The following is a 22,726-nucleotide window of genomic DNA, read 5'->3' as shown; positions in this document are numbered from 1 at the left end:
ACATTTTTAATTTGTAAAGCTGCCAAATGGATTCTTTGATGTTACATTGTTTAATGTTACCCCTCCTTAAAACTATTAATTAATTTGTTTAGATGCTAAAATCACATTTGAGCATGTGAACTCGTTCAAAATTCACACTTAATAAATATATGTAATAACTAAGTAAATTACATGTAAATGTGAGTTTCTAATGATTAAACTTTAAATGAGAACTAGAAGAATGTTGAAACAGATTTTTTTTTTCCTTTGTTGTTGCGCTCATGACTAAACAGAAGGATTTATTGTAAGTTTCACTTCCACATATTTGTTGTTGTGATTTCTCAACCTTTAATTGAATTGAATTGTATTGAATGGAGGCTTAATTCTATTTTTTTGTCATTCTGGAGGTTATTAATACAGCACATGTCAATGAACCATAAGTCACTCCTGCTGGTTCAAGTGACTCAATGTCTTCATATGCTACTGAAGAATCCAGAGTCAGACAGAGGTCTGGTTTTATTATGTCTTATATAAGGAAATCCTAAAATATTTGAAGCTGTTGTCATTCGAATGCTTGCACTCCTCAAACTACATGAATGACAAATTAAACTTGCCATCTTCTTGGTAGACCAGGGTGGTAACCAAAGCTGGTCAGAGCCCAACAACATATATTTGAAAGATAATGAATACCTTAAAACTGCATTGAGTGTGAAAACATAATTTATTGTTTTAATATGATATGAGAGTATAATTTCACGTTTGAATATAAAATAACACTTGCTCAAAAGCATACTTTTGGAGTATTGTAGCAATGTGTATCTCTTTTGTCTTTTACCCGTTTCTTTTTTCATTGTCACTTTGTGTGTCAAAGCAACAGTCAGAAAAATACCGGCAAACTGTGGCTAGTCAGAAAAAAGTTATCTCTCATCTGCACCTTGAAATGTTTGAAACTTTACCAAGCAGAAGAAACTGCTATTTTTAAAATCCAAAACAGGAAAAAATACCACACAACAGTTTTAACGTGATCTGTGTTCAAATGAAATCAACAAGCCTGAGGAGAAAAACGACTACAGAGGCAGTGAGCGGTGAAGCAGAAATCCCACAAAGCCCATTGTTTCCTCAGCAGAGCCAAACGCTCCTTAAGAAGATGAGAATAAGCCTGAAGCAGGAATCAGGACTGCCAATTCATTTTTTAGCTGCAGGCTTCTGATACTGCTGTACTTGACACGACACTATCAATGGCTGCAGTTTCACCATAAAGAGTTTAATAATAAGTGCACACTAAAATAAGTAACTCAGCATATAATGCATTTATTTTGTGTTTTTGTGCTGAAATTATATGACTGCTGAAGAACATATTCAGCTTTATTTCTGCACACAAGTTTATGTCCATAAAAATGGAGGATATGTTATAAAACAAACATGAATGATTGTGGATTAAAAAAACACACACACACACACAACCCAAATTCCTGCAGTTGAGGCATTTTTAATGTTATGTCAAGGCAACCCTCTGAATAACAAAACTTGACCACTTTAGCATATATCAAAGAGTAAAAAGAGCACAGTTAACATTTTGAGTTTTTGTTTGGTAAGTACTGAAAAACAATACAATAGAATAAAACAAGTAACAAGCTAAGCTTTTAAAGTGAACTGAACTCTCAAGTGATTATACAAATTTACTTTTTGTTCTCAGAAGAAAAAAAGAGTAGATAAGATATAAGTTCTTGTAAGCCCCAGTATTTGCAGAGGTAAGTGAACACAGACCCCAGCTAATATCTGGGGTCTGTGAAACCTCCACTGAAAACTTTTATAACTGCCTATATTAACATTTTAAAAAACACATATATCTTATCATGAATTAAGAAGAATATAAACGCATTTTTCTGACCCATTAAGGTTGTAGCATTGTATCGTATATGCTCTCACCACAAGAACAAAAGAACTTTCTTTCAATGCAAAGGAGAACTAGAGAAGAAACTTCTCATCTAAGCTCCTTGATAATAAAGAATGCAAGTGAACAAATGAAACTATTTAAAGAATTGTTTTGTTTCTTAAGCTGAAAACTAGAAAGTTCCCTGTTTGACCTGTTTGCAGTTGCATTGAGAGTGAATGCAGACCATTACGGGTCAGTGACTGGTCACATTTGAATGACAATGATGGGAATTTTATGGTGTGGAGGAATGTGTTACACAGCTCCCACCATCAACAAACACCAAACAAGTGCTCATCATGTATGTGGATTTAACTGCCTCTGGTAAAGTTTCACAGCTATGCCATGCAACAACCCGTTTTTCACATTGCAATAACATCTTACAGAGACATGATAGCATAGTACGTTATATTGTATTTGACACACAGTAAGCATGTGAACATCAGTGTGGATGTTCAGTTCAGAGAGCACTAGATCTCAAGAAATAGAACCTCACGGCATCTGTGTTAATTAAGGTCACGAAGCTGAGCTGACATAAGAACATGACCACTTACATATTGCGTGCTATTATATGATAGTTTATGTCTTGATATATAAAATAGCAGCATTATGAAAGAATGGACCACATGAAAATGCATATCAGACAATTTCACACATGTAGCTGACAAAGACCAGTGGGTTCACTTGACACTCATTAACAAGTGATTTAATTTTATTAATTTTCAATTGCAGCAGCTTACTCTCACTGAAAAAACTAACATTTGATTACAATATTTTGGTTCAAAGGGGGAAAAAACATCTAAAAGACAATTTCACTGAATGGCATGTAGAGATCATTTATTGGCTTCCTGGAGAATTGGTGACGTAAAAATAGTTTTCTATGCTTGATCTTTGCAGACGACTTTAATCTCCCTCATACCTTCCTCAATGTGGGTGGCTTCAAGTTAAACTCAAGTCCTTATTCTGAATATTGGTCAGTTATTAAAGGAAATGGGTCTCTGTGCCACATCATATTCATATATCCCAGAGGAAATAGAAAATCACAAACTCATGATTGGAAGTTCTAAAAAGCTTTGATAGACTTAAAAAAAAGCAAAATGTGATTACAAAGCTAGTATATTTTAGAGAATTTGTCATCTGCACAATACAATGTATTGTGCCATGCAATGTAGTGCTACTTTAGTGTTTTTTTTTCCTCACTAAATAAATGAACTTCAATTTATTTATAATTTTTTTTTGTGAAAGATTTGTCAACTGCAGTCATGGCTGAAATTGATAATATATTTTTACTTAGGAAACCAACAAACTTGTCACTATCTGTGGTCATTCATATTTGTATTATTTGTGATATATTGTAAAAGTTATTGGAGATAAGCAACTTTCTTTGTGTGTAGTGCATTATACAGCGTGATCATTTTTAGGAAGCTTAATCACAATGACAGTGATTACAGAAGATAAACGTTGATTAATTCTCACCTCTCACTGACAAGCTCCTCCATCACCGGCATCTGGCCTGCAGCGTTGACATTCATGTAACCATAAATGCAGAGAGTCCCTGCAGACACACAGTGAAAGTTAAAGAATCATCATAATCACTTATATTATTAAAAAAAGAACTTCCAATTGCTTTATTAACCAATTCCTTCTCAGAAGATTGCATTAACATAAATGTATTAAACTGCATCACAATTATGCAAAGTTAATACTTCTGTTTGACATTTTAGTACCACATTGTAGACAATTTGCCCTAAGAAGCAATGCTAAATCATACTACAACATCTATGCCTGCAAAAAAAAAAAAAGTCTATTTTGATACATTAATCAGCAAGCCTGCTTACACTCACATAGCTCAAACTCATGTAAGATTTCTCCTCATATTAAATATGATGTGTAAAAGTGAACCAGTACAGAGACTGAACAAGACATCCGTTTGATAACATTTCCAGTGACATGCAAGTGAGATACTGAGTTTGGACAGGGAAGGTCAGCCTGGTGGTAGAGGTCAGAGACAGCAGAGGATTTTTACCTCATTCATTCCCTGAATAAAAAAACATGCTTCAACCATATGGGTAGCTGTCAGGACCAGTACGTCATGTAGTCACTTAAAGCTAACATTCCTCTATATGAGGCTGACAGCAAAATGAGCAAAAACTTGTTACATCTGCATTATACAGCGTAACAAAATACACTGCAATGCCTCAGGCAGAGGATAGTACATGTAGTGTTATGCAACTTGTGACATAAACAACAAAGAAAAAAACAGCAATAAAACCCATTCTTCAAAAAATGCCTGAATTTCCTCAGGGAATGCCTTAATTTAAATAGGACTATAAGAGTCCTTCATCTTCTTGTTAGGAATACTAAAGAGAGGTATTCCAAAAACAGTCCAAAAGCGCAAATTTCCACTTAAGTGCTGGTGCAATAATTTAAAAGAATATATGTGGTATTAACAATAGGATTATATCTTTTTGCATCGTAAGTTAAACTGCATAACGTCAGCTACTACAATATCTAACTATCAATTTCAATTTATCACATTTTTTTTCCCAAAAGCATCAAGTCCAGCCCTAAGAGAAACCTCATGCAATATCAAGTTCCAACATGATTGGAACATTCAGTTTATATTCCAGATTTCAATTAATAGGCCTGTATCTGCAATTTAAAGTCCACAATAACAACATCGACTTGAAACCCTTCAAGTTTCAGGCGAACAGCTGTTCCACTGTATCGCTAATGCTAGATTTTAAAATACGTTATAAAATATGCATATTAACTGAACACATAACAGAGCTGGAAAGTCCAGCAAAAAATGAACTGTTAAATTCTGTTTAAAATGAATTTCTCGGAGGCAGGAGTCCACAGCTATCTGAACATCTTTCAAAAGGCCATCCAAATTCTGGGTGATTTTCAACAGTGTAGATGGATTGGGGCTTTTTCCTGTGGTTGTTTTTGTTAAGTCATTCATTTCCCTACCTGTTTAGTATCATGCATTGGTTGGAACGTTTCCCAGCTGTAATAGGGAAAGAGGCAGGATACACTTTGGCTGTGTCACAAGTTCACCACAGGGTCAGCATGGAGAGAAAGATGACAAAGATGCAAGTCCACAGTTCCACCCAAACAATTGTAGATAGATTAAGTCATGTGAAATGGAATATGGGGCGGAAAACAACTATGGACCAGGACAATATGCAGGCAGAAACATGGAAATATTTTCTCACAAAATTTTACACTGCTAACTGGATTTTTTTCAATAAAACTAAAACCAGATATTAATAAAAATAAGTGTGACTGAACAATGTTTTGCAGAAATAGTGGTGAAAACACGGCCGTCTTCACCTCCTCCAGTTTAGACTCAGCTTCACACAAGACTTCAGCAGACACACATAGATTCCCTCATTAGCAGCTGAACACAAGCCGAAGAAGCACTCGGCTGTCACCAAGAGAAAACTAACTTCGCCTTGCTCTCTCAGATCTGAGCTCCTGATCAAGACCTTTCAGTCAAGTTTCACACAGACCAATACAGCTGCTGCCAATAGTACTTGTTAAGAACTACTGGAACATGTCTACACTATTCTAGTTGACAACATTTTACAACCAGGTGCACCAGAGGGATTTAGAAGTATATCCAAAGTTTAGTTTTACATATTTGATCTTTTTCACAGGATGAAATTCCAGAACAGAGTAAGAATTTATTTATGTGTGTTTCATGTGTAATTAAGACATTGTTAGGAGTGAAAGACCATCCTTCAAAATCATCTTTCTCATATAATGTTATGGCATAGTTACATATCTGCTTTGTGTTCTACCACAAATAAAGATAAACAGCTTCACGTAAACAAACCTGCAGTATTGCCTTCCAAGGAATCTAATGCTGGAGCATCTGCAATTAGATTTATAGCTATAGCTAAATATTTTTTAAACATGCCAAAAGCTTGCCACCACTGTTGCAAAATGTATATATGTGATACATTTTCTTAGCAGAGACACAACATATATTTATTAGAGCACCTCACCTACAGTAAGTCAAGCAATACAAATGGACCTTCTTTGCAGAGGTGCTTTGAATTTATCAATCTCAGCTTGTTAAGCACGATTGGGATATTTAACAATCATAAGAGTTGTATTCTGGTTAAAAAAAATAAAAATAAACCAACAATTTTAAGAAAGATTTAGAAAATGTTTCAATAGAAATCTATTTTTTATATATAAATATCATAGAAACCTTACCAGAAGACAAGAAAAACTCCCCAACCAACACAGCTGTTGCCAATTTTGTGTTTTTATTTTTTGCTGAGCCAAAATTGTGAGATGCTTTTACCAGTTCTTATTTTTTTTTTCCAGCAAATAGTCATGCCACAATTTTGGCTGTCAAGAAAGAGAGGTTGTTTCCTCTGGCTATAATTTACATAAATATGGGTGGTATTCCTTTTAAATGGAAGAAAAGTGCCTCATTTAAATATATAAAATTTGCATCAGCACTTGGCTTTGCAGAGATTCTTATGTAGCCAATCTGCCTTTGCACATAGATTTAGAGTAAATTGAATGTGCAAACTCAAGTTTTACCTAAATCTTAAACTCAAGCTTTAAATTTAGATCCTACTAATATCTTTGTGCTTTTGCCCCATTAATGTACCCAATGTCAGCAGCATATGGGGTTGCTATGGCTTTATAGGATTAAGACAATTTTTTGCAGTCAGAAGTTTCCAAGTGGTTTCTATCCAAGCCCGAGTTAAGAAATATTTTACCTTTGCTCGCCAACTGGACTTATGACAGTTTATTTGAACTTGCTGCAAAATTTTTGGAAACACTGCTTTATTTATTTTTTTAATAAAACTCAGAAATACAGTTTTTAAAAATTACTGATATAACATTCCTAAGATTTTGATGATGGCAACATATGTCATCAAAATTTGGTTCAATAGTCTATGTAGAAAATTTTGCATGTGCATGGATGAAATTATTATGACGGTAGTGTAAAAGCTTCATATTTTATTCTGTGAGTAAAAAAGATTTGCAGTGAAACGACAACTGGAGCACATGTCAAGTAGAGCTAACCTATCAAGCATGCTTGAATTAACAACTGTTTCTGGAAAGGATTAATTCTAAACAAAAAAACTTTAAAAGAATAAAAGAAACTTAAGCATTATAGACAGCTAGACTAGCTAAACAAATGCACACATTCCAAATGAAAAGTAAGTTCATCAACAAATAGGGGAAAAACCTATTTGTTTAGAGAAAAACTTTTTAAAATAGAAGTGCAGTTTTTCACATAAAATAAACATCTCCTCCAACATTCAAATGACCGATTCACTTGAAAACAGAAAGGAATGAACAAACCTTTAGGCTTTCTTTGACAAAAAAAAAACAGTAAAGACTTGCTACTCATAAGTTGGGAAGAGATGAGGTCTGAGCTTAAAAACCAGATAAGACCTTGAGCTGATGGCATCATACTGTAAATCTACGTTAAGTCAGAGAAAATTAAATTCCTATCCTTAATACCAAAGACATAAAAGATAACATCATAAAGAACCTGAGATTTATGCCTATATAGAGTAATGTACAAAAAAATCAAAGATAACTTCTTCATAATGACATAAAAATGTATCACATATTGAAGTGGTTTTAACATAATCCTGAAAAAGAAATAGCCCATCTATGTTTGCTTCACAAATTGTAACTGAAGGTCAGGTAAGGGAATGGTTAGTGGTAAAAGAAACTCAGAATAGGATGGTATTCCAGGAGCAGAATAGTTTCATTCTGCGGTGTCAGATCATTTTCTGATAACTACATGCTTGGATAGAACTGTGAAACAAGCCACTCTTATTAGCAGCGACACATCTATCACTGCAGTGCATCAACTTGTAGCTTGAGAACAAGAGTCAGGTAGTAGCTTCCAAAGCATTTTCACAACCTGCTTAGTAAAAGCAACACATTTTAATAACTTTTGTTAAACTCCATGTTTCCTTAGCTACAGTAAAGTATATTTATGTTTTGAAAAAATAATTAGAGGAAAGACATTTTATATTTTCCAGGCACATAGTGCCATTTTATAATGCAAGCAAGAATCCACCTTCCCAACCCTTATAAAGGAAACAGTAAAAACAAGTGTCTTCACTTACTGAACAAAGTTTAGTCTGCCACAATAATGTGCCTGGTGCCACATTATTGTGGGTTGTGCTTAACCTCTGAGCCACCACAACACACCATATTATTTTTTTTTTAAAGTTATACATTTATTATTCAATACATTTATTTTAAAAATGTAACTTTCTTAAGCCGAATCCTATTTTTTGCAAGTCATATGATATCAATTCTCTTTAGTTCCTAACATATAAAATATAGGTGAAGGTACCCAACATTCTCAACAATGATGCAGAAAAAAAAAAAAGAAATCTGATTATGAAACCAGGATTTTCCACAAGCCTGAACTCTCCTTGGACCCATCTTCAGGTCATACCAGTCTTACTCAGTATGTTTTATAAAAGACGCGACAGGGGAGGTGAGGCAAGCTCAACACATGACAGAGCTAATGGGAGAGGCTGCTCAGAGGGTTTGCTGGAGCCTGTCAGCTCTGATCCAATCACACAAAGTTAGAGAAAGTAGAATTCAGGAAAAAATATATATATTGAGGAAATAGCTGAGTGATGTATAATGAGGTAAATGGGAAAATGAAAATGAATGCAGCATTTAGTCTGGCAGCATTTAGGAAGCATCCCAAACCACCTGTGCAAACCACATCAATAGACTCCTTTCAAAGTGCAATTCAGTAGTGATATTACCAAGCAAAAAGAACAGCACCTTATCACAAAGGTTCACCTCAACCAGCCAACAGAGGAAACCCATTTAAGTAGCTTGTATACAGACTCATGTTCTTCTAAACATGATTAATGTATCATGACCAAAGGGTAGAGCTGGAAAGTAAATGAAGTGGTAAATCAAGAGCTTTATATATAACAGGAATCAGCAATCACTGTGGACCACTCTGCTAGTTTTATACGGGCACATAAAAATCAAGAGCCTTACGTTTCTAGTCACCTTCTTCTTCACTTTGACAGGATGGATAAGTACTCTTGTTATTGCAAATAATAAATATGTCTAGTTTTCCAAACCAGACACCTTTCACTGTAAGATTATTTCTGAAGATCATAATTATGAGCACAACAAATTGCATCAGTGACAAAGAGAAGTCCAGGTGAAGTGCAAACAAAAGACATCAGCTCAGCATTGTGTCAAAAAGGCAAACATGGCACTTGTTTTGGTGATAGCCTTTGATAGCATGGGTTTGTGTTAACGTTCCACATTGTTTTCCCTACGGCATTTGAGGTAACAGCCTAAAAGTAAACCATCAATTTAAAAACTAACAACTCGGAACATCGGAACTTAAAAGTTAACCTAAATGATGTAATTAAGAGAGAACAAAGATACAGATCTGGTTCACTGTTCCATTACCTACAAAGAATAATCTGCTCCTCCTTAATTGAAGCTAAACAATTGATTGGAGCCTTTTCCTCAACACCCTCAAGTAGATTTTCCAAAGAACACAGAGAGACGTGATCCCCTGCCATTCTCCAGGTAACACTGAAGAGGTTTGTCAACAATATTCAGCAACTTCAGCAACTCAGATCAACTACTACTTGAGAGGTAAGGGGCTTTTCCTTCTCTGCGACATATTTGCAGAAAATAATGTGGAACTCTCTTATAAACCTAAAGCTAACAACATAACATCTGGGCTCCAGAGACTTTCCCTGTCCTGGCCAATCTCTGCAAACGCTACAACTTTACCATTGCTAGTTTGTCTGCAGTTTATGTCTGCTAGTATATTCTGGAAACCAGTTTGAGAGGTGTTAGGTTCTGGACTACTTTTCAGCAGCAATGTCTCAGTAAAACACAAAATAATGGAGTCCTTACGATCCAATCCCTTGACAATTCAGCTTACACTCTTTATATTGTATTACTTCCCCTATAAATATAAATGGTGTTGTCACCACAATTGCAGGATTATATAGCATATTTGACAAGTGGCAGAGGACAGAGAGAAATATTGAACTTGCTGAATGAAAATCAAACATTTGTTGCTAAAAAACAATTAAAAAGGAACAAGAAAATTAGCAAAGGAAAGCAGCTATATGAGCACAAATAGCAAAGTTACTGAAAACGCTAGATAACCTGAGACTGACTGACTGACTGGAGTATTATGTGGGTGGAGTTAATCTCTGTTTGTCAAACTCCAGCTTGGAATGAGTTCAGGTCTCCTGAGGTTCAGCCAAAGGTTTCTAGTGAAGATGGGGGTAATTATCAAAACTACGCTCCTGTGCACAGAAAACACTGACTGACCTCAATACAGAGGCCTCATCAAGGAATTAAAGTAAGCAGTTATGCACTCTCCTGTGCATAGCATATGGCTGCAATATCCTAACACTCAACATTGCCATTTACAATAGGTCAATGTAAACATGTCACCATAATGACGGTAATAATTTTAATGGAAATAACTGTAATAACCTAATCCTACTGCAATGTTGTGGTTATTATTGATTTTCAATTTGAAATCAACAATTGTGATCATTAAAATTGATGATTTCATTATCACTTTTACTTCACAAGAGCTACAAAACTTTTTTCTATCTGGTGGAGCGTACTAGATTATTTTTTCCAAAACTTATTATGAATTCAATAGTCTCATAAGTGTACAAATTATATTTTCCAGAAAAACATATCATCCAATCACATGGTAATTTCAAACAACATAACTTGAGAATTACAAAGTATTTCAAATAGAATCTCCCAAGCTTAGAAAATCATATGAAAATTAAACCATCAGTTACAATTAAAATGTCTTATCTCCATTAGTATTTTATAATTGTATAACCTGCATTTTGTTCCTTAAGATCTTCGCTTGTTCTGAATAACTTTAATACAACAAATCTCTGATTTACCTTCAATAAGAAGATGGAAGTAAAAAGGCATAATATATGCTCAATGCGTCAGAAAAAATAAAGATCTGAAGGTCAATCTTCTGCCTCTTACAGCCAGAAGCAACCTAATTAACAGGAGAGTGGAGTACTTGGTCTCATCTTAACAGCACAATGCCAATTGTATGTTAATTATCAATCTTTATTTTCCAATTATGAATTAAGTAGCTGAAGACGGCTGATTAGCCAGCTGAAATTTAAATTGGACTGAACGTTTAATTTCAGCAACAAAAATTAAGAAAAGACTTTAAATGGCTCCCAATAAATGAGTCCCTCCAAATAATGGTCCTCCCACAGACCAACACAATGTGGAAAAAAGCATCTTCAAAGACGAAAGCAAAAATATGTGTTTCATTACATCTTTTACCAAATAAGCAGTGCAAATCCAGGTGCAACAAATGTTGTAATTGGCAGGTAAACAGAATAACACATTTTATTATTTAGCACATTTTCAAACACCCAATGACAAAAAATTAAAAAAAGAATAAAGTAAAGATGAAAACAGATATAGTGGAAAAACTAACTAAGAAGAGATTACAATGAATAATAAAAACAACATGTTTTGAGTTAGATATAAAGCATTGAAAGTAATAAGGCATACAAAAAATATGGAGAACTAGCTTTCATAGATAAAAGGTATTTCATGATAGATAAAGATATCTGATCGTTGTTTAATTACACCTCTTTTTAAATATCCTTTTGTCATTACTTTCTGCATTTACTGTATTTGTTTTGGTGTTCTTGTTGGCAAATGCTCTCTATAAAAGCAAGTTGAACATTGGAAATGTAAATAATAAATGAAAGTTCAACAGTAAATTTAAACAGACAAAATATAAGAAACCTTATTTCAGTTTTGTATATATATATATATATATATATATATATATATATATATATATATATATATATATATATATATATATATATATAATTAAATTCATCAAAATGTATTTTTCTGAAGGCAAATAGAGACTTTAAAACTTTTCATACTTTTTTTCATCATATTTTTTTCTATTATTTCTTTATAAATATTTGATAGAAAGTGACAGGTGTGAAACAGCATTTCTTTTGAATGTAATTTGTCAAAAAAAATAAAAAAAATTTGTTCCCTTCTATTCTTTTAAACTTCGGGGGCCAAAATTCAACCAGTGAAGATTAGAACAGTTGCCGATCCACCATCACCTTATATTCATAAAAAAACGTTTCTTTTGATATCAGCATGAGTTTCATTTCAGATTCACTCGTTTTCATCATGTGTGTTGCAACCAGCAGACCTAACTGGGTTCTTTGAAATTTTTGAACATCTGCAGTGACTTCTGTATTTCTATTTCCTGGAAGTCAAGCTGCATGACGGAAACATGGCACAGCTCAGTACTTTCATGCACAGTGGGCAGCATTCTGCATTAATGAGATGAGTCAAATGACATTTATGGAAATGCTCCCCTTCTTAATTGTCTCCACAAATGCTCATGCATTTTTAAATGTCGACTATGAAAACCTAATCCCCACCATAAGTAAGAAAGAGTAAACATTTTCTATTCGGGTATAGAATCACTAGTGTCACATAAAACAGAAAATGAAACTTTAAAGTTACATGGAAGCAGCAATTAACAGAGCCAACTGATGAGGATAGTGAAGTACATTTTAATTTCTGCTACTTCTATTGTCTGCCAGAATTTGGGAATACCAAATGTCTAAATATTATTTGAAGATTCTGGGCAATGGCCAGTTTTAAGGCATCAAAGTATACAAAGGCTAGAACTTCATCAGCAGGGTGGACATCCCATGCTACCATAATGCTGGGTTTTAGATGACGTAGCATCGACGTCGCCCAATGCAGATGGAGGGCAGGAAGTAAATGCAGCATCAAAATATCTAAAGTCTGGGTTCTGTATGGTTGTTCCAACCTATTCAGCCATACAGTTACAGTGAGATGTGACTATTCCCATTCATGGTTCATGTTTGGCCACAAACTTCCGGACCTCTATCTGAATTACGCACGTCATCCGGGTCACGTCAAAGAAACCCTCCAATACAGAATGAAGACGTAATGAGCAATGCAATAAGCACCTGAAGACCATTTGGTCCACCATTCCTGCCCTGCTGTAGCTGCATGAAAGACCTTTATCTTACCAAATAAAATATTTAATTCATGAGTCCTCTCTGAACTTTTAGTTCTGATTTGCATTGCAGAATGTTACATTGTACACTCAGTTCTGCATAAAAACATTGGTTATGTGGTTAAAAAAAAAAAGGTAAAAGGTCATTTTATTTATATAGCACATTTCCAGCAACAAGGCAACACAAGGTGCTTTACAGGAATTAAAAGGAAATGCAAACAAAATAACAAATCAAAGGAAAGAGCAAAACAATCTAATGTTGATCTTAAATGTAAATGTGGTGTTTTTTTTTTTTTTGTTTGTTTTTTTTTTTTTCGGTAGCCAAATACCAGACTCAAACTACATGTGCACATATGCACCCATCAATTAGCCTGATGTATCTTAAGTCTGCTTATGATTTTGTCTTTATGTTTCTCCAATGTGTTTTTTTTTCCTAATTGCACCATATTTTGTCTGTCTCCCCAATGAGCACTGATTAAATATCTGAACTGTTGGAGTGAAATGACCTGAGGGCAGTCAGGAGGTAATCAACCAGAATGGAAAACCTAGCAGGCAGTAAAAGGGGTTCTCCACAATTCCAACTATTACAACATGTTTTAGTGAAAGAAGGAACCTATCCATACTGTATTTGAACACTAAATAACAAAATCAAATATTCAAATGCTTTAAATCTGAAGGCAATATGCTTATAATAAACAGCAATGCAAATGACCACAGCCATTTGCATTTTACATATAGTCTCTGCTTTGCTTTTTGTTTTGTAAACCATCTGGGATCCTACCCTTATTTCTAACTAGATCAATTATCATCTGGCTCCAAAAGTCTGAAGGCCAAAACCAGAGCAAACGCTCATCGCCTATCCTTTTCCCTGTCACAGTTTTCCTGGGGGCAATTGTAATTACCCACTGGACATCTGGACAGAGTTTCTGTCAACTCTGTTTGTTTGTATTTGACAGTTGTAATTGAATTTGTCTGACTGTTGGAAAGGTACAGTTCAGCTGTCAACGGTGTGGACTTGTAGCCTGGGTAATATTTCACAGTGACAGTGACACAGTGTGAACAGACATGGCCAGCACATGCCGCCATTCTGGCAGAGAGGATGCTGTTCTCCTGAATACACTTCCACACCTTATGATGAATTTTCCAATTTAATTTAAATGCTAATTTGAGTTTGATGGCAGTCTTGGGGCTCCTCTCTTTGAATAGGCAGATGGATGCGCCTCCTCTGGTTGCTGCGTTGTATTTAGCTCGAGTAAGCCTCTTTTCATTCTGTTGATTCCTTCAGCACCTCTTCTTCACATGGAGGCCTCAGCAGTAGGAGTGTTACGCCCAATTTGCTAAACGGATAATAACGAGCGTCCTGTGGTCTCTAGGTACATGTTAGGACGCTGTGCAGCTCATAGTCTCTTTACCTCCACTGATGAAATCCACTGAGTCTTTTATGCAATTTCCATTTGTATGTTGCCGTTTCACACTTGTTTAGGTATCGATCACAGAATTGTAATGAGCTCCTGAATCATTTATGGGTATATATAACAGGGAGATGGAAAAGGATGGAGAGTTTTTTTTTTTTTTTAAATACTGAGTGCAGATATTTACCACGGATGATAAATATTAATGAGGAAACGGGCACTAAAAATAAATAGACAGGGGGCAAAAGGGCAATGAGGTTGAAATGAACATATTGGAGGTAACCAGAAGTTATTTGAGTCTGTGTCTTTTCATGCTATTGATTTCTAATTTTACCCGACATGATATTACGCTTCAAGGACATTGATCCCTGTAAATGTCAGTATGAACTTAGTAAAAAATCTCTGACTGAGAATAAACCCTGACTTGATGGCAAAAAAAAAAAAGTGGTCAGGTAAAGATTTTATTTTTTTACTGATGAGTAAAATTCTTCCAAAACAGAATTTGCTGTCAAAATGTTATAGGAGACATTTCAATTACAGAAAGAAAAAATTGCTCACCTAAAATGACTACTGGAGCATTAGATATCAAAGCTTTACAGGTGAATAAAAAATATAATTTTAATATTTTATTTCAATAACTTAGTTAAAAAGTGAAATTCATACAGTTGTTAATTACATAAGGAGTGACATATATTGGTGTAATATATGCCATGTATGTGTTCTTTATTATAATTACACAAAATAATTTCAATTAGACACTTTTTATACTTGACAAGCTGGAAACCATTGAAATAGAGGCAAACTTGATTTAAAATAGATGAAATGTGTGTTTAAAGTTTAGCAAAGCTAAACTTTAAACACACAAACCTGATCTACAAACTAGATTGTGACATTAAAATGAGAAAAATGGCAGCTGTAATAAGCTTAGAACATCTGCCTTCATGAATATGCAAAACACATGCAGGATATCAGAAAGTGCAAATTAACGGGCAAAGGATGCTCTCTGAAAAATTAATATTTAAGTTAATATCTGTCTGTAAAGCAACACTGGTTGTATATAATGTGCTGTCTTCATCAGCATAATCAGAGTAAGGCCTCCTGAAAAATGGTGGGAAAATTTCCAAGGTGAGGACTCCAGATGGTGTTGGTGCTTCAAGAACAATTTCACATCATGGATCCAAGACATCTGCTACAACTGTCAAATTTATTGTTTTAAGCTACTCCTGAACCAGAAGCTAAGATGAATTAGCTTTGTTAAAAAACAAAAAAAGCTCAGTGGTCCACAGTTATTTTTCAGATTAAAGTAAATGTTCAATTTAAGTTCCAGAGCCTGGATGAGGAGTGGAGAGGCACAGAACCCAAGATTGAGTTCAAGCTTGTCATCATTGTCCGTGATGCTTCAGGGAGCCGTGTCAGGTGCTGGTGTTGGTCCACTGTGTTATTAACTCCAAGGTCAGCTATCTATCAGGTTATTTCAGAACACTTCGTGCTTTTCTCTGCTGACAACCTGGAAATGTTGTTTTCATTTTCCAGAAGGACATGGCACCTTGGCAAAAGTACAATCACCCGTCTCAATGACGATGACTTCATAATCTTTGACTGACCAGGAAAACGTAACTCCATCAGTAATCTATGAGCATACTCAAGAGGAAGATAGTGTACACAAACACAAAAAAGGAGATTTTAAAGCAGTTTTGGCCAGCTTAATGCCACCACCTGATCCTTTCCACATTAATGCAAACAATCATGCAAAAGAAGCCACAACCAAAGAATGAGTACATATACGGTACAATACTATTCAGTATTAGCTTTAAACCATAATCATCACTATTATCAGAAATAAATATTATGTTACTCTATTGCAGATAAACTATGAATTTAAGTATTTTTGACTGAATTATTGAAACCAATTAATTTTTTATGACACTCTGATTTAATGAGATGTACCTGTGTCAGTATAAAACACCTGTTCATGTCAATTTTTCTTCAGATATAAAAATGTCAGAAAATAATTTTGTATATCTTAACCTTGTTTTGAACCGTCATTCTTAACAACATTTAGAAGATTTTTCATTATCTGCTTCATTATATGCCGGGGACCTGAGGGCAGAAACTTACGTCAGCTGGTATTTGGCTCAGATATTGGCTTGAACTGAATGTCAGAACACTCGATAACAGATGTTATTACCTGTTGGCACATGCACTCTGAGCAGACATCAAAAATCTGACCTTTTCTCCAAACTAACTCTCTGGCTGTCCATCTTACTCTCCGTCTATTGATCTTTGCTGTGTAAGTCCACAGGACCTTTCTTGGTGCCAAGCTGGAGGATAATTCGGTAGAGACCTAAACAGAAGAGGCCATAAAAAGCTGCTCCACTGTCCAAAGTGCACAAGGACAGAGTGACTCACAACCATATAAACTTTGTCACTGAGGATTGTAAAATCTATAACTAGAGAACCTCTCATACACACTGAAAAAACAACACCTTTAAAGCATCAGTAATATAAATGCCACAGTCAGTTAGTTGCAGTGTAAAAGCAAAGCTAAACTTTAATAGGTACCATAAAGAGAAGAGTAGAAGCAGAACACAGCAGATGGAAGACAAATGTTAGGGAATGTGATGATGATTTTACAGGACACTTCTGTAGGTTGGGGTTATGTAATAAGTCATTGCCTCTTCTGTGTCCTTGAAAATAATAATAAAAAAAATTACAGAGTTCCTTTTTCCCTTAAGATGAAGACAAGAATTTCTTCATGGTAGCAGGTTGATTGTGATGTAGGAGGATGAAAATTCATCCAGTGCATCCACTGGATGAATTTTTATAATGAATTGCTAAAAAAGCACAGAACTGACATTTTTTTAACAGGCATGCTAGTCAACCAAACTAAACTTTATTTTTCTCTTTGAAGCTTTTGAAAAACTAAGGAAACCATCATTGCACTTTTAAAATTTAGCCTTCTTGAAGTACATCAGTTTTGTTCTCAGAATTAAAATGTGTGCAATCTCATTTTAAAATGACAACTTTTTAATCAAAGAGTTATTCTAAGCAGGAAGATGAATTCTGCCCCAGAGTGACCGTGTCACCAAAGACTTGTTTGGAAACCAAAAGCCCATTAAAGACTCAACCAGAGCAGACCATTAGAAAGTGACATAAACACAAAGTGAATCCACAGACACAAGAGAGCAGCGGGGATGGTTCAACCACAGCCAGCATGTGTTCCCAATCCCATTAGCTTCACTGGTTGTTTCTTTTGACCTGTATCAAAAGGAACTACAAGCATGTAGGTCACAGACATGCCTGCAGACAACTACAGCTCATTAGTGACCATCAAAAGTCTACCTGAATAAGTCGGCCAGAGTAAAAAAATAAAAAATAAAACTCATGGCAAGAAAATTGTGCAGTCAGTTTCTGTATAAATTGCACAAATACACATTTTATTTAGACAAAAATGTGTTTGCTTTTTCAATTGCTACCCAGCAATCCTCTAAATGCAATATAATCCTTTAAGGAACATGTTTTTCCTCTTTATTTTTATACATAGATAAATAAGTATAAAAGAAAACTGACAAACAAATATTTAAACATATTTCTTTGTACATTTATATTAAATTAGTAAAGAAATTAGTCCATGTTTTAAAATAAGCAAATGTAGAATAAGAAATTTTAAATATCCAATGTTATCAAGGCAGCAATTTCAAACCCTGATACAAAGGAAAGTCATACATACTAATTTTGAGATTTTTTGTGATATGACTACAGTGTTAGTTTGAATACACATGATATTATATGTATGTGGATGCTCAGTTTTGTAATTCCCGCTACATCCAGACAAAACTGTATCGATAGGATAGGGAGAAGAGTGTAAACCTATTTCTAAAGACTTGAATGTTCCCAGGACCTCAGTGACCTAAATAATTGGAATACTAATTGGAGGATGTTTGGAACCATCAGAAATTGGCCTAGATAGCCTTGTCTAGCTAGCTCTAGAAAGAAACTCAGAGAATGAGGAAAAAGATTCTCGATGCTGGTTGAATAAAATATATGTGTATAGCAGTTACCCTGCATTATTATTATCAGTGAGTGCTAAAACTTCAACAAGTTTTAATTTAACCATGTGAAATGTTAAATAGAATTTTTAAAAATTAGCAAAGTTCTGAGAAGGTTATTTTATTTTGTGTTCTTTTTGTAATGTATTAATCCTGTTGGTCAGAGGTTAAACTCCAGTCTTTATAGCTCAGTGTCCATAAAGGGTAAGATGTCACTCTGCCTCAACACACCAGAATAAAATAATTAGGTCATTAGAGGGAGTTTGTAGAACTAGGCTGCACGAGGGTATAATTCAGATAGGTGTGTTGGACTTGGAATGCATCCAAAGGTTTCAGGGTATTGACCGTTGAAGACAGGAGTTTGACATCTATGCTTTATGTCAACAGTGTAATAATCTCCTGATGGCTACTTGTAGAAGAAGAATGCAAGTCATGAAAGATCAAATCATATTAAACCTGTTTCTGGAACATGACACTGAGTTCAAAGTACTTCGATGTGGCAGAACAGGAGATTAGAACGATCAGTCTACCAAATCTGCCACAACTGCATGACTTCATTATGTTGATGTGAACCAAAATCTCTGGGGAATGTTTGCCAAACCTCATTTCCAAGCAATAAAACCAATTCTGAAAGCAAAAGATGATCCGATCCAGGAACTTGCTTGGTGTAACTAAAAATGGACAAGTACAGATGAATGATTTCAAATGACTTTTTAGTGACACTTCTAATTTAAAAAGTAAATTACTTTAAATGTAGTGTAAGCATAGTTTAGCTTTAAAACGAATGCTTGGGTTTATATTAGTCAATGTATCTTCTCATATTCCCACTTGTTTCTAACTATCTTTTTGTCCATGAAGGGGTTTCCAAATCTTTATTGTAGTACTAAAATTCTTGCATTATTATGAAGGTACTTCCTAGCACAGTGGCTCAAAAATTATCAACTAAACTTGACCTCAGTCCACCTCCAAGTGTTGGAGATAGTGTTATAAGTCATCTATCTACAAAGCAATGACTCGCTATTTGATTATGTTCTCTATCTGCTGAGAGCTGGAAACTTGGACCAATAAAAACATAAAAATGTTGTGCAAATTATCTTGCCTTTGCCAGCGAGGCTTTTATAAAAATAGACCAAATAGTCATTGTGCTGAATATGCTACTTGGACTTTACAAGTGTTTCTTTTAAAAGCAGTTCACTGTGAGGATATTTACCTAAAACCACAAGATTATCAAATAATTCCAACTTTTTCAATGAATTGTGGTTTTAATGAAGATTGTTTTTACTTTAATAACCATGTTTCTTTGACTTACATCTCTATTAGTTGTTGGAAAATTCCAATGCAATTTAGATCCAAAGTGATGTTAAAGGTCAGGGCTTAGACCAAACTCTGGCATGACACATTCAAATTTTTGTTCCTTGATTGTGAATCAGTAATCAATTAGTTATTATATGTCTATGAGATGTACTTAGCGCTTCACATGTTGCTGCTATAACTAGATATCGTGGTGGTACCATCAAAATATTTGCAGTCATAGTAAATAGACATCAAAACCCTCTTTCAGTTCTGATGATTTTGCATCAAGATACTTAAGGATTCCATAATGTCATTATTTATTAAACAAACATCTTGCCAAAAAGAAAAAGCTCTGAGTATAAAACCTTTTTCTTTTTTTTTCAGCCATTCTGTTGTAGATTTGCTGCTGTGTTTGGGATCACTGACCTGTTGATGACCCAGTTTGGGCCAAGTTTAAGCTGTCAGACAGATGGCCTCATATTTGACTCCGAAATTCTTTTGCATACAGAGTAACTCACTGTTGATTGCATGACTGCAAGCTGAAATCATCTGTCCTCCACCACTGTCCATAACATCTGCTTTGATGTTATTCTGCTTATCTGCATGATGCTTTTTATATATATATATTGCACAGTACCTATAATGACTTAACATTTCTACTTATTGTGTGTAAATCAAACTGTCCCAGAAGTCTTGTGGTTTATTTAGATGCAGCTTTGCAAACTGTCTTCCTGCCACATAGAGAAGAGACTCTTTCTAAACAATTCCAAACAAGCCATACAGTAACTGTTGAGTATTTTTCAAATTGTGCTGTCATGTGTTTTAACATTTAGCAAGCTGACAGAGGCCTGTATAAACTGAGATGCTGCAGGCGGTTAATTTCTTGTCATTTCACTCTGCAATACACAGTTTCAGCTTGTGAATTTGCTTTGACATGAATCCCCATGGAAGACTGTCAGCTGTCTTAGATGTCTTTTTTCTCTCTGCATGATGATTTACTGTAGTTTCTTTGGAAATGACCATGTAATCTTTTCCAGATTGAATGCCAGGAGTTTCTTTCTCTAATGTATTTCTTCCTTGATACTGTGACCTGTAAGATCTTGATCAGCGGCCTGCAAAAACTTCTGCTTTTATAGGTGCAGTTGCACCTAATTGCTACTACGCTTTTTAATCATCTGAAAGCATGAAATATGGACATTGTTTTTCTCACGTACATTTTCAATTCTGACACCATTTATTAATTGTAAGAACAGTGAGGAATCTATTGTCTTGGTATTGTTAAACTTCAGAATAGATTTTTAAAATTTTATAACCAGATAAATATTTTTTTTTCTCATATGTAAAAGCAAAGAATTGGAAACACTTGTACTTCCTTCTTATCATGAGTCATAAAAACCAAATGATGTCGTAGATAACTGCAACACACATAAATAAACACATCTAGCTTCTGTTAATATAATAAATCAAAGTGCATAGTTCTGCATTCCTGATGAGCATTTTTTAAATATATCCAGCAGGTAGGAGTTTGTTGTTTCAACAGAACTGTCAAAGTTCCAGGACATATGCAAAGTAGACCAGTGGACAGAGGGACAGAGTGTATCTCAGGTAAAAATAGGATGCATTACATCAGCTTGTCACAAGTGCATGGGCTGGGGTTTCAGGCTGACTCATTCCAACTGGTCAGTAATAAGACACCGCTCACCAGACTTCAATTTAAACAGTCAAACAGTGATGCAAACCTGAAATTTCAGTATGCAACTCTAGCCATGTGTATTCTCTGTCATACTGCTAAAGGGTTTATTCACACCAGGAAAGTCTGTTGGCCCACTTGTTTGGTCCAGATTAAAAGCAGACTCCCTTTTTTTTTTTTTTTTTTTGTGCGATTTGCATTCAAATTATGCTTTTTTGCAAGTGGACTATTATTGGAAAACAAAGCCATGCAGCTGACAATCACTGCTTCCATTCCACAGGTGGGAACAAGCAAACTTTGTAAGTCCTTGTTGCAGAATTTGTTTTGTACACAGTTGTGCTGAGATTATGATTGCAATACTATTTTGAGTGTCAAGAACAGCAAAATCAACAGGAAGCTGAATGAGGCAAGTTGCTCTATTCTCCTGTCCCACAACAGACCAGCTGCATAGTTAAAAACAACAAAAGTTTTAGCAATCACATTTTCACAGATGACAGAAATTTATATCCAATGGTGCATAAAAGTATATTGCATGCACAGGATCATCACACTGTTCTGAATTACAAACACAAAAGGTAAACCCTCAGAGGGTCAGACGAGGTAAATCTGTTCCTTTTGATAATGATCCAAGATGTTAATAGATGCCAGGTGGATCCAATAGAGAAGCTTTCAAAAAACCAGTTACTCAGTAAATGTGTCACATTTTTATCTTTACGGGATGAAATTATACAAAAAAAAAAAAAAAAACATCTTGGGATAGTACTAAAGTGGCTGCTGTGAAAAGTAAATGTTCTGCTGAAAAATTGGAGTGGTGTACGATGATGCTCGACAGAATCATGGTTTATTTGAGTTAGCTGCATCGACTAAATCTCAAACCCTTGTTAAAGTTAAAGGATACGATGACGGCACTTAATAACCCCTTTTGTGAAAGCTTATTTTCTTTTAAAAGATTTTGCGTATCTTTCCATAAAAGGGTGTTTGAGGAGTCAGTCATAAAAATACTAAAAGAGAAGAAAAGAAAAAGTTTCTTTTGCAGCAACATTTAAATAATAAGCCATAAAACTTTAGGGGACAACCACCTTCATAATATAATTATTCAAATCAAGTGCTAGGAAAATCAGTTTTTAGCCTAAAACGCCATAAATGACTTGATTCTGACATTTTTGGAGCAAAGCAGGAAGACAGCTGGCAGACGCTGTTTGTGTCACTGACAGGAGATGACATCTGTCTGAAGCAAGTCTTATTCAAGGGGGATACATGGACACTTCTTGTATAAGC

The 22,726-nt window shown here is 34.9% G+C and overlaps 1 protein-coding gene across 3 annotated transcripts in view; it reads right to left on the bottom strand.

Annotated features, from left to right (window-relative positions):
- The window catches only part of htr4 (5-hydroxytryptamine receptor 4), a 133,151-nt gene that overhangs the window by 89,495 nt on the left and 20,930 nt on the right, over positions 1-22,726 (bottom strand). For all 3 annotated transcript variants that reach the window (XM_055030817.1, XM_055030818.1, XM_055030816.1), the window contains exon 2: positions 3,389-3,467. In XM_055030817.1, coding sequence (XP_054886792.1) covers positions 3,389-3,444 — 56 coding nt within the window. In that variant the 5' untranslated portion in view covers positions 3,445-3,467. The remainder of the gene's footprint in view (positions 1-3,388; positions 3,468-22,726) is intronic.

Source organism: Poeciliopsis prolifica, unplaced genomic scaffold (assembly GCF_027474105.1).
Source record: "Poeciliopsis prolifica strain line A6 unplaced genomic scaffold, Auburn_PproV2 SCAFFOLD006, whole genome shotgun sequence".
Taxonomy (NCBI): Eukaryota; Metazoa; Chordata; class Actinopteri; order Cyprinodontiformes; family Poeciliidae; genus Poeciliopsis; species Poeciliopsis prolifica.
The sequence above is the reverse complement of the archived record's forward strand: the minus strand, read 5'-3'. Positions and strand labels throughout refer to the sequence as shown.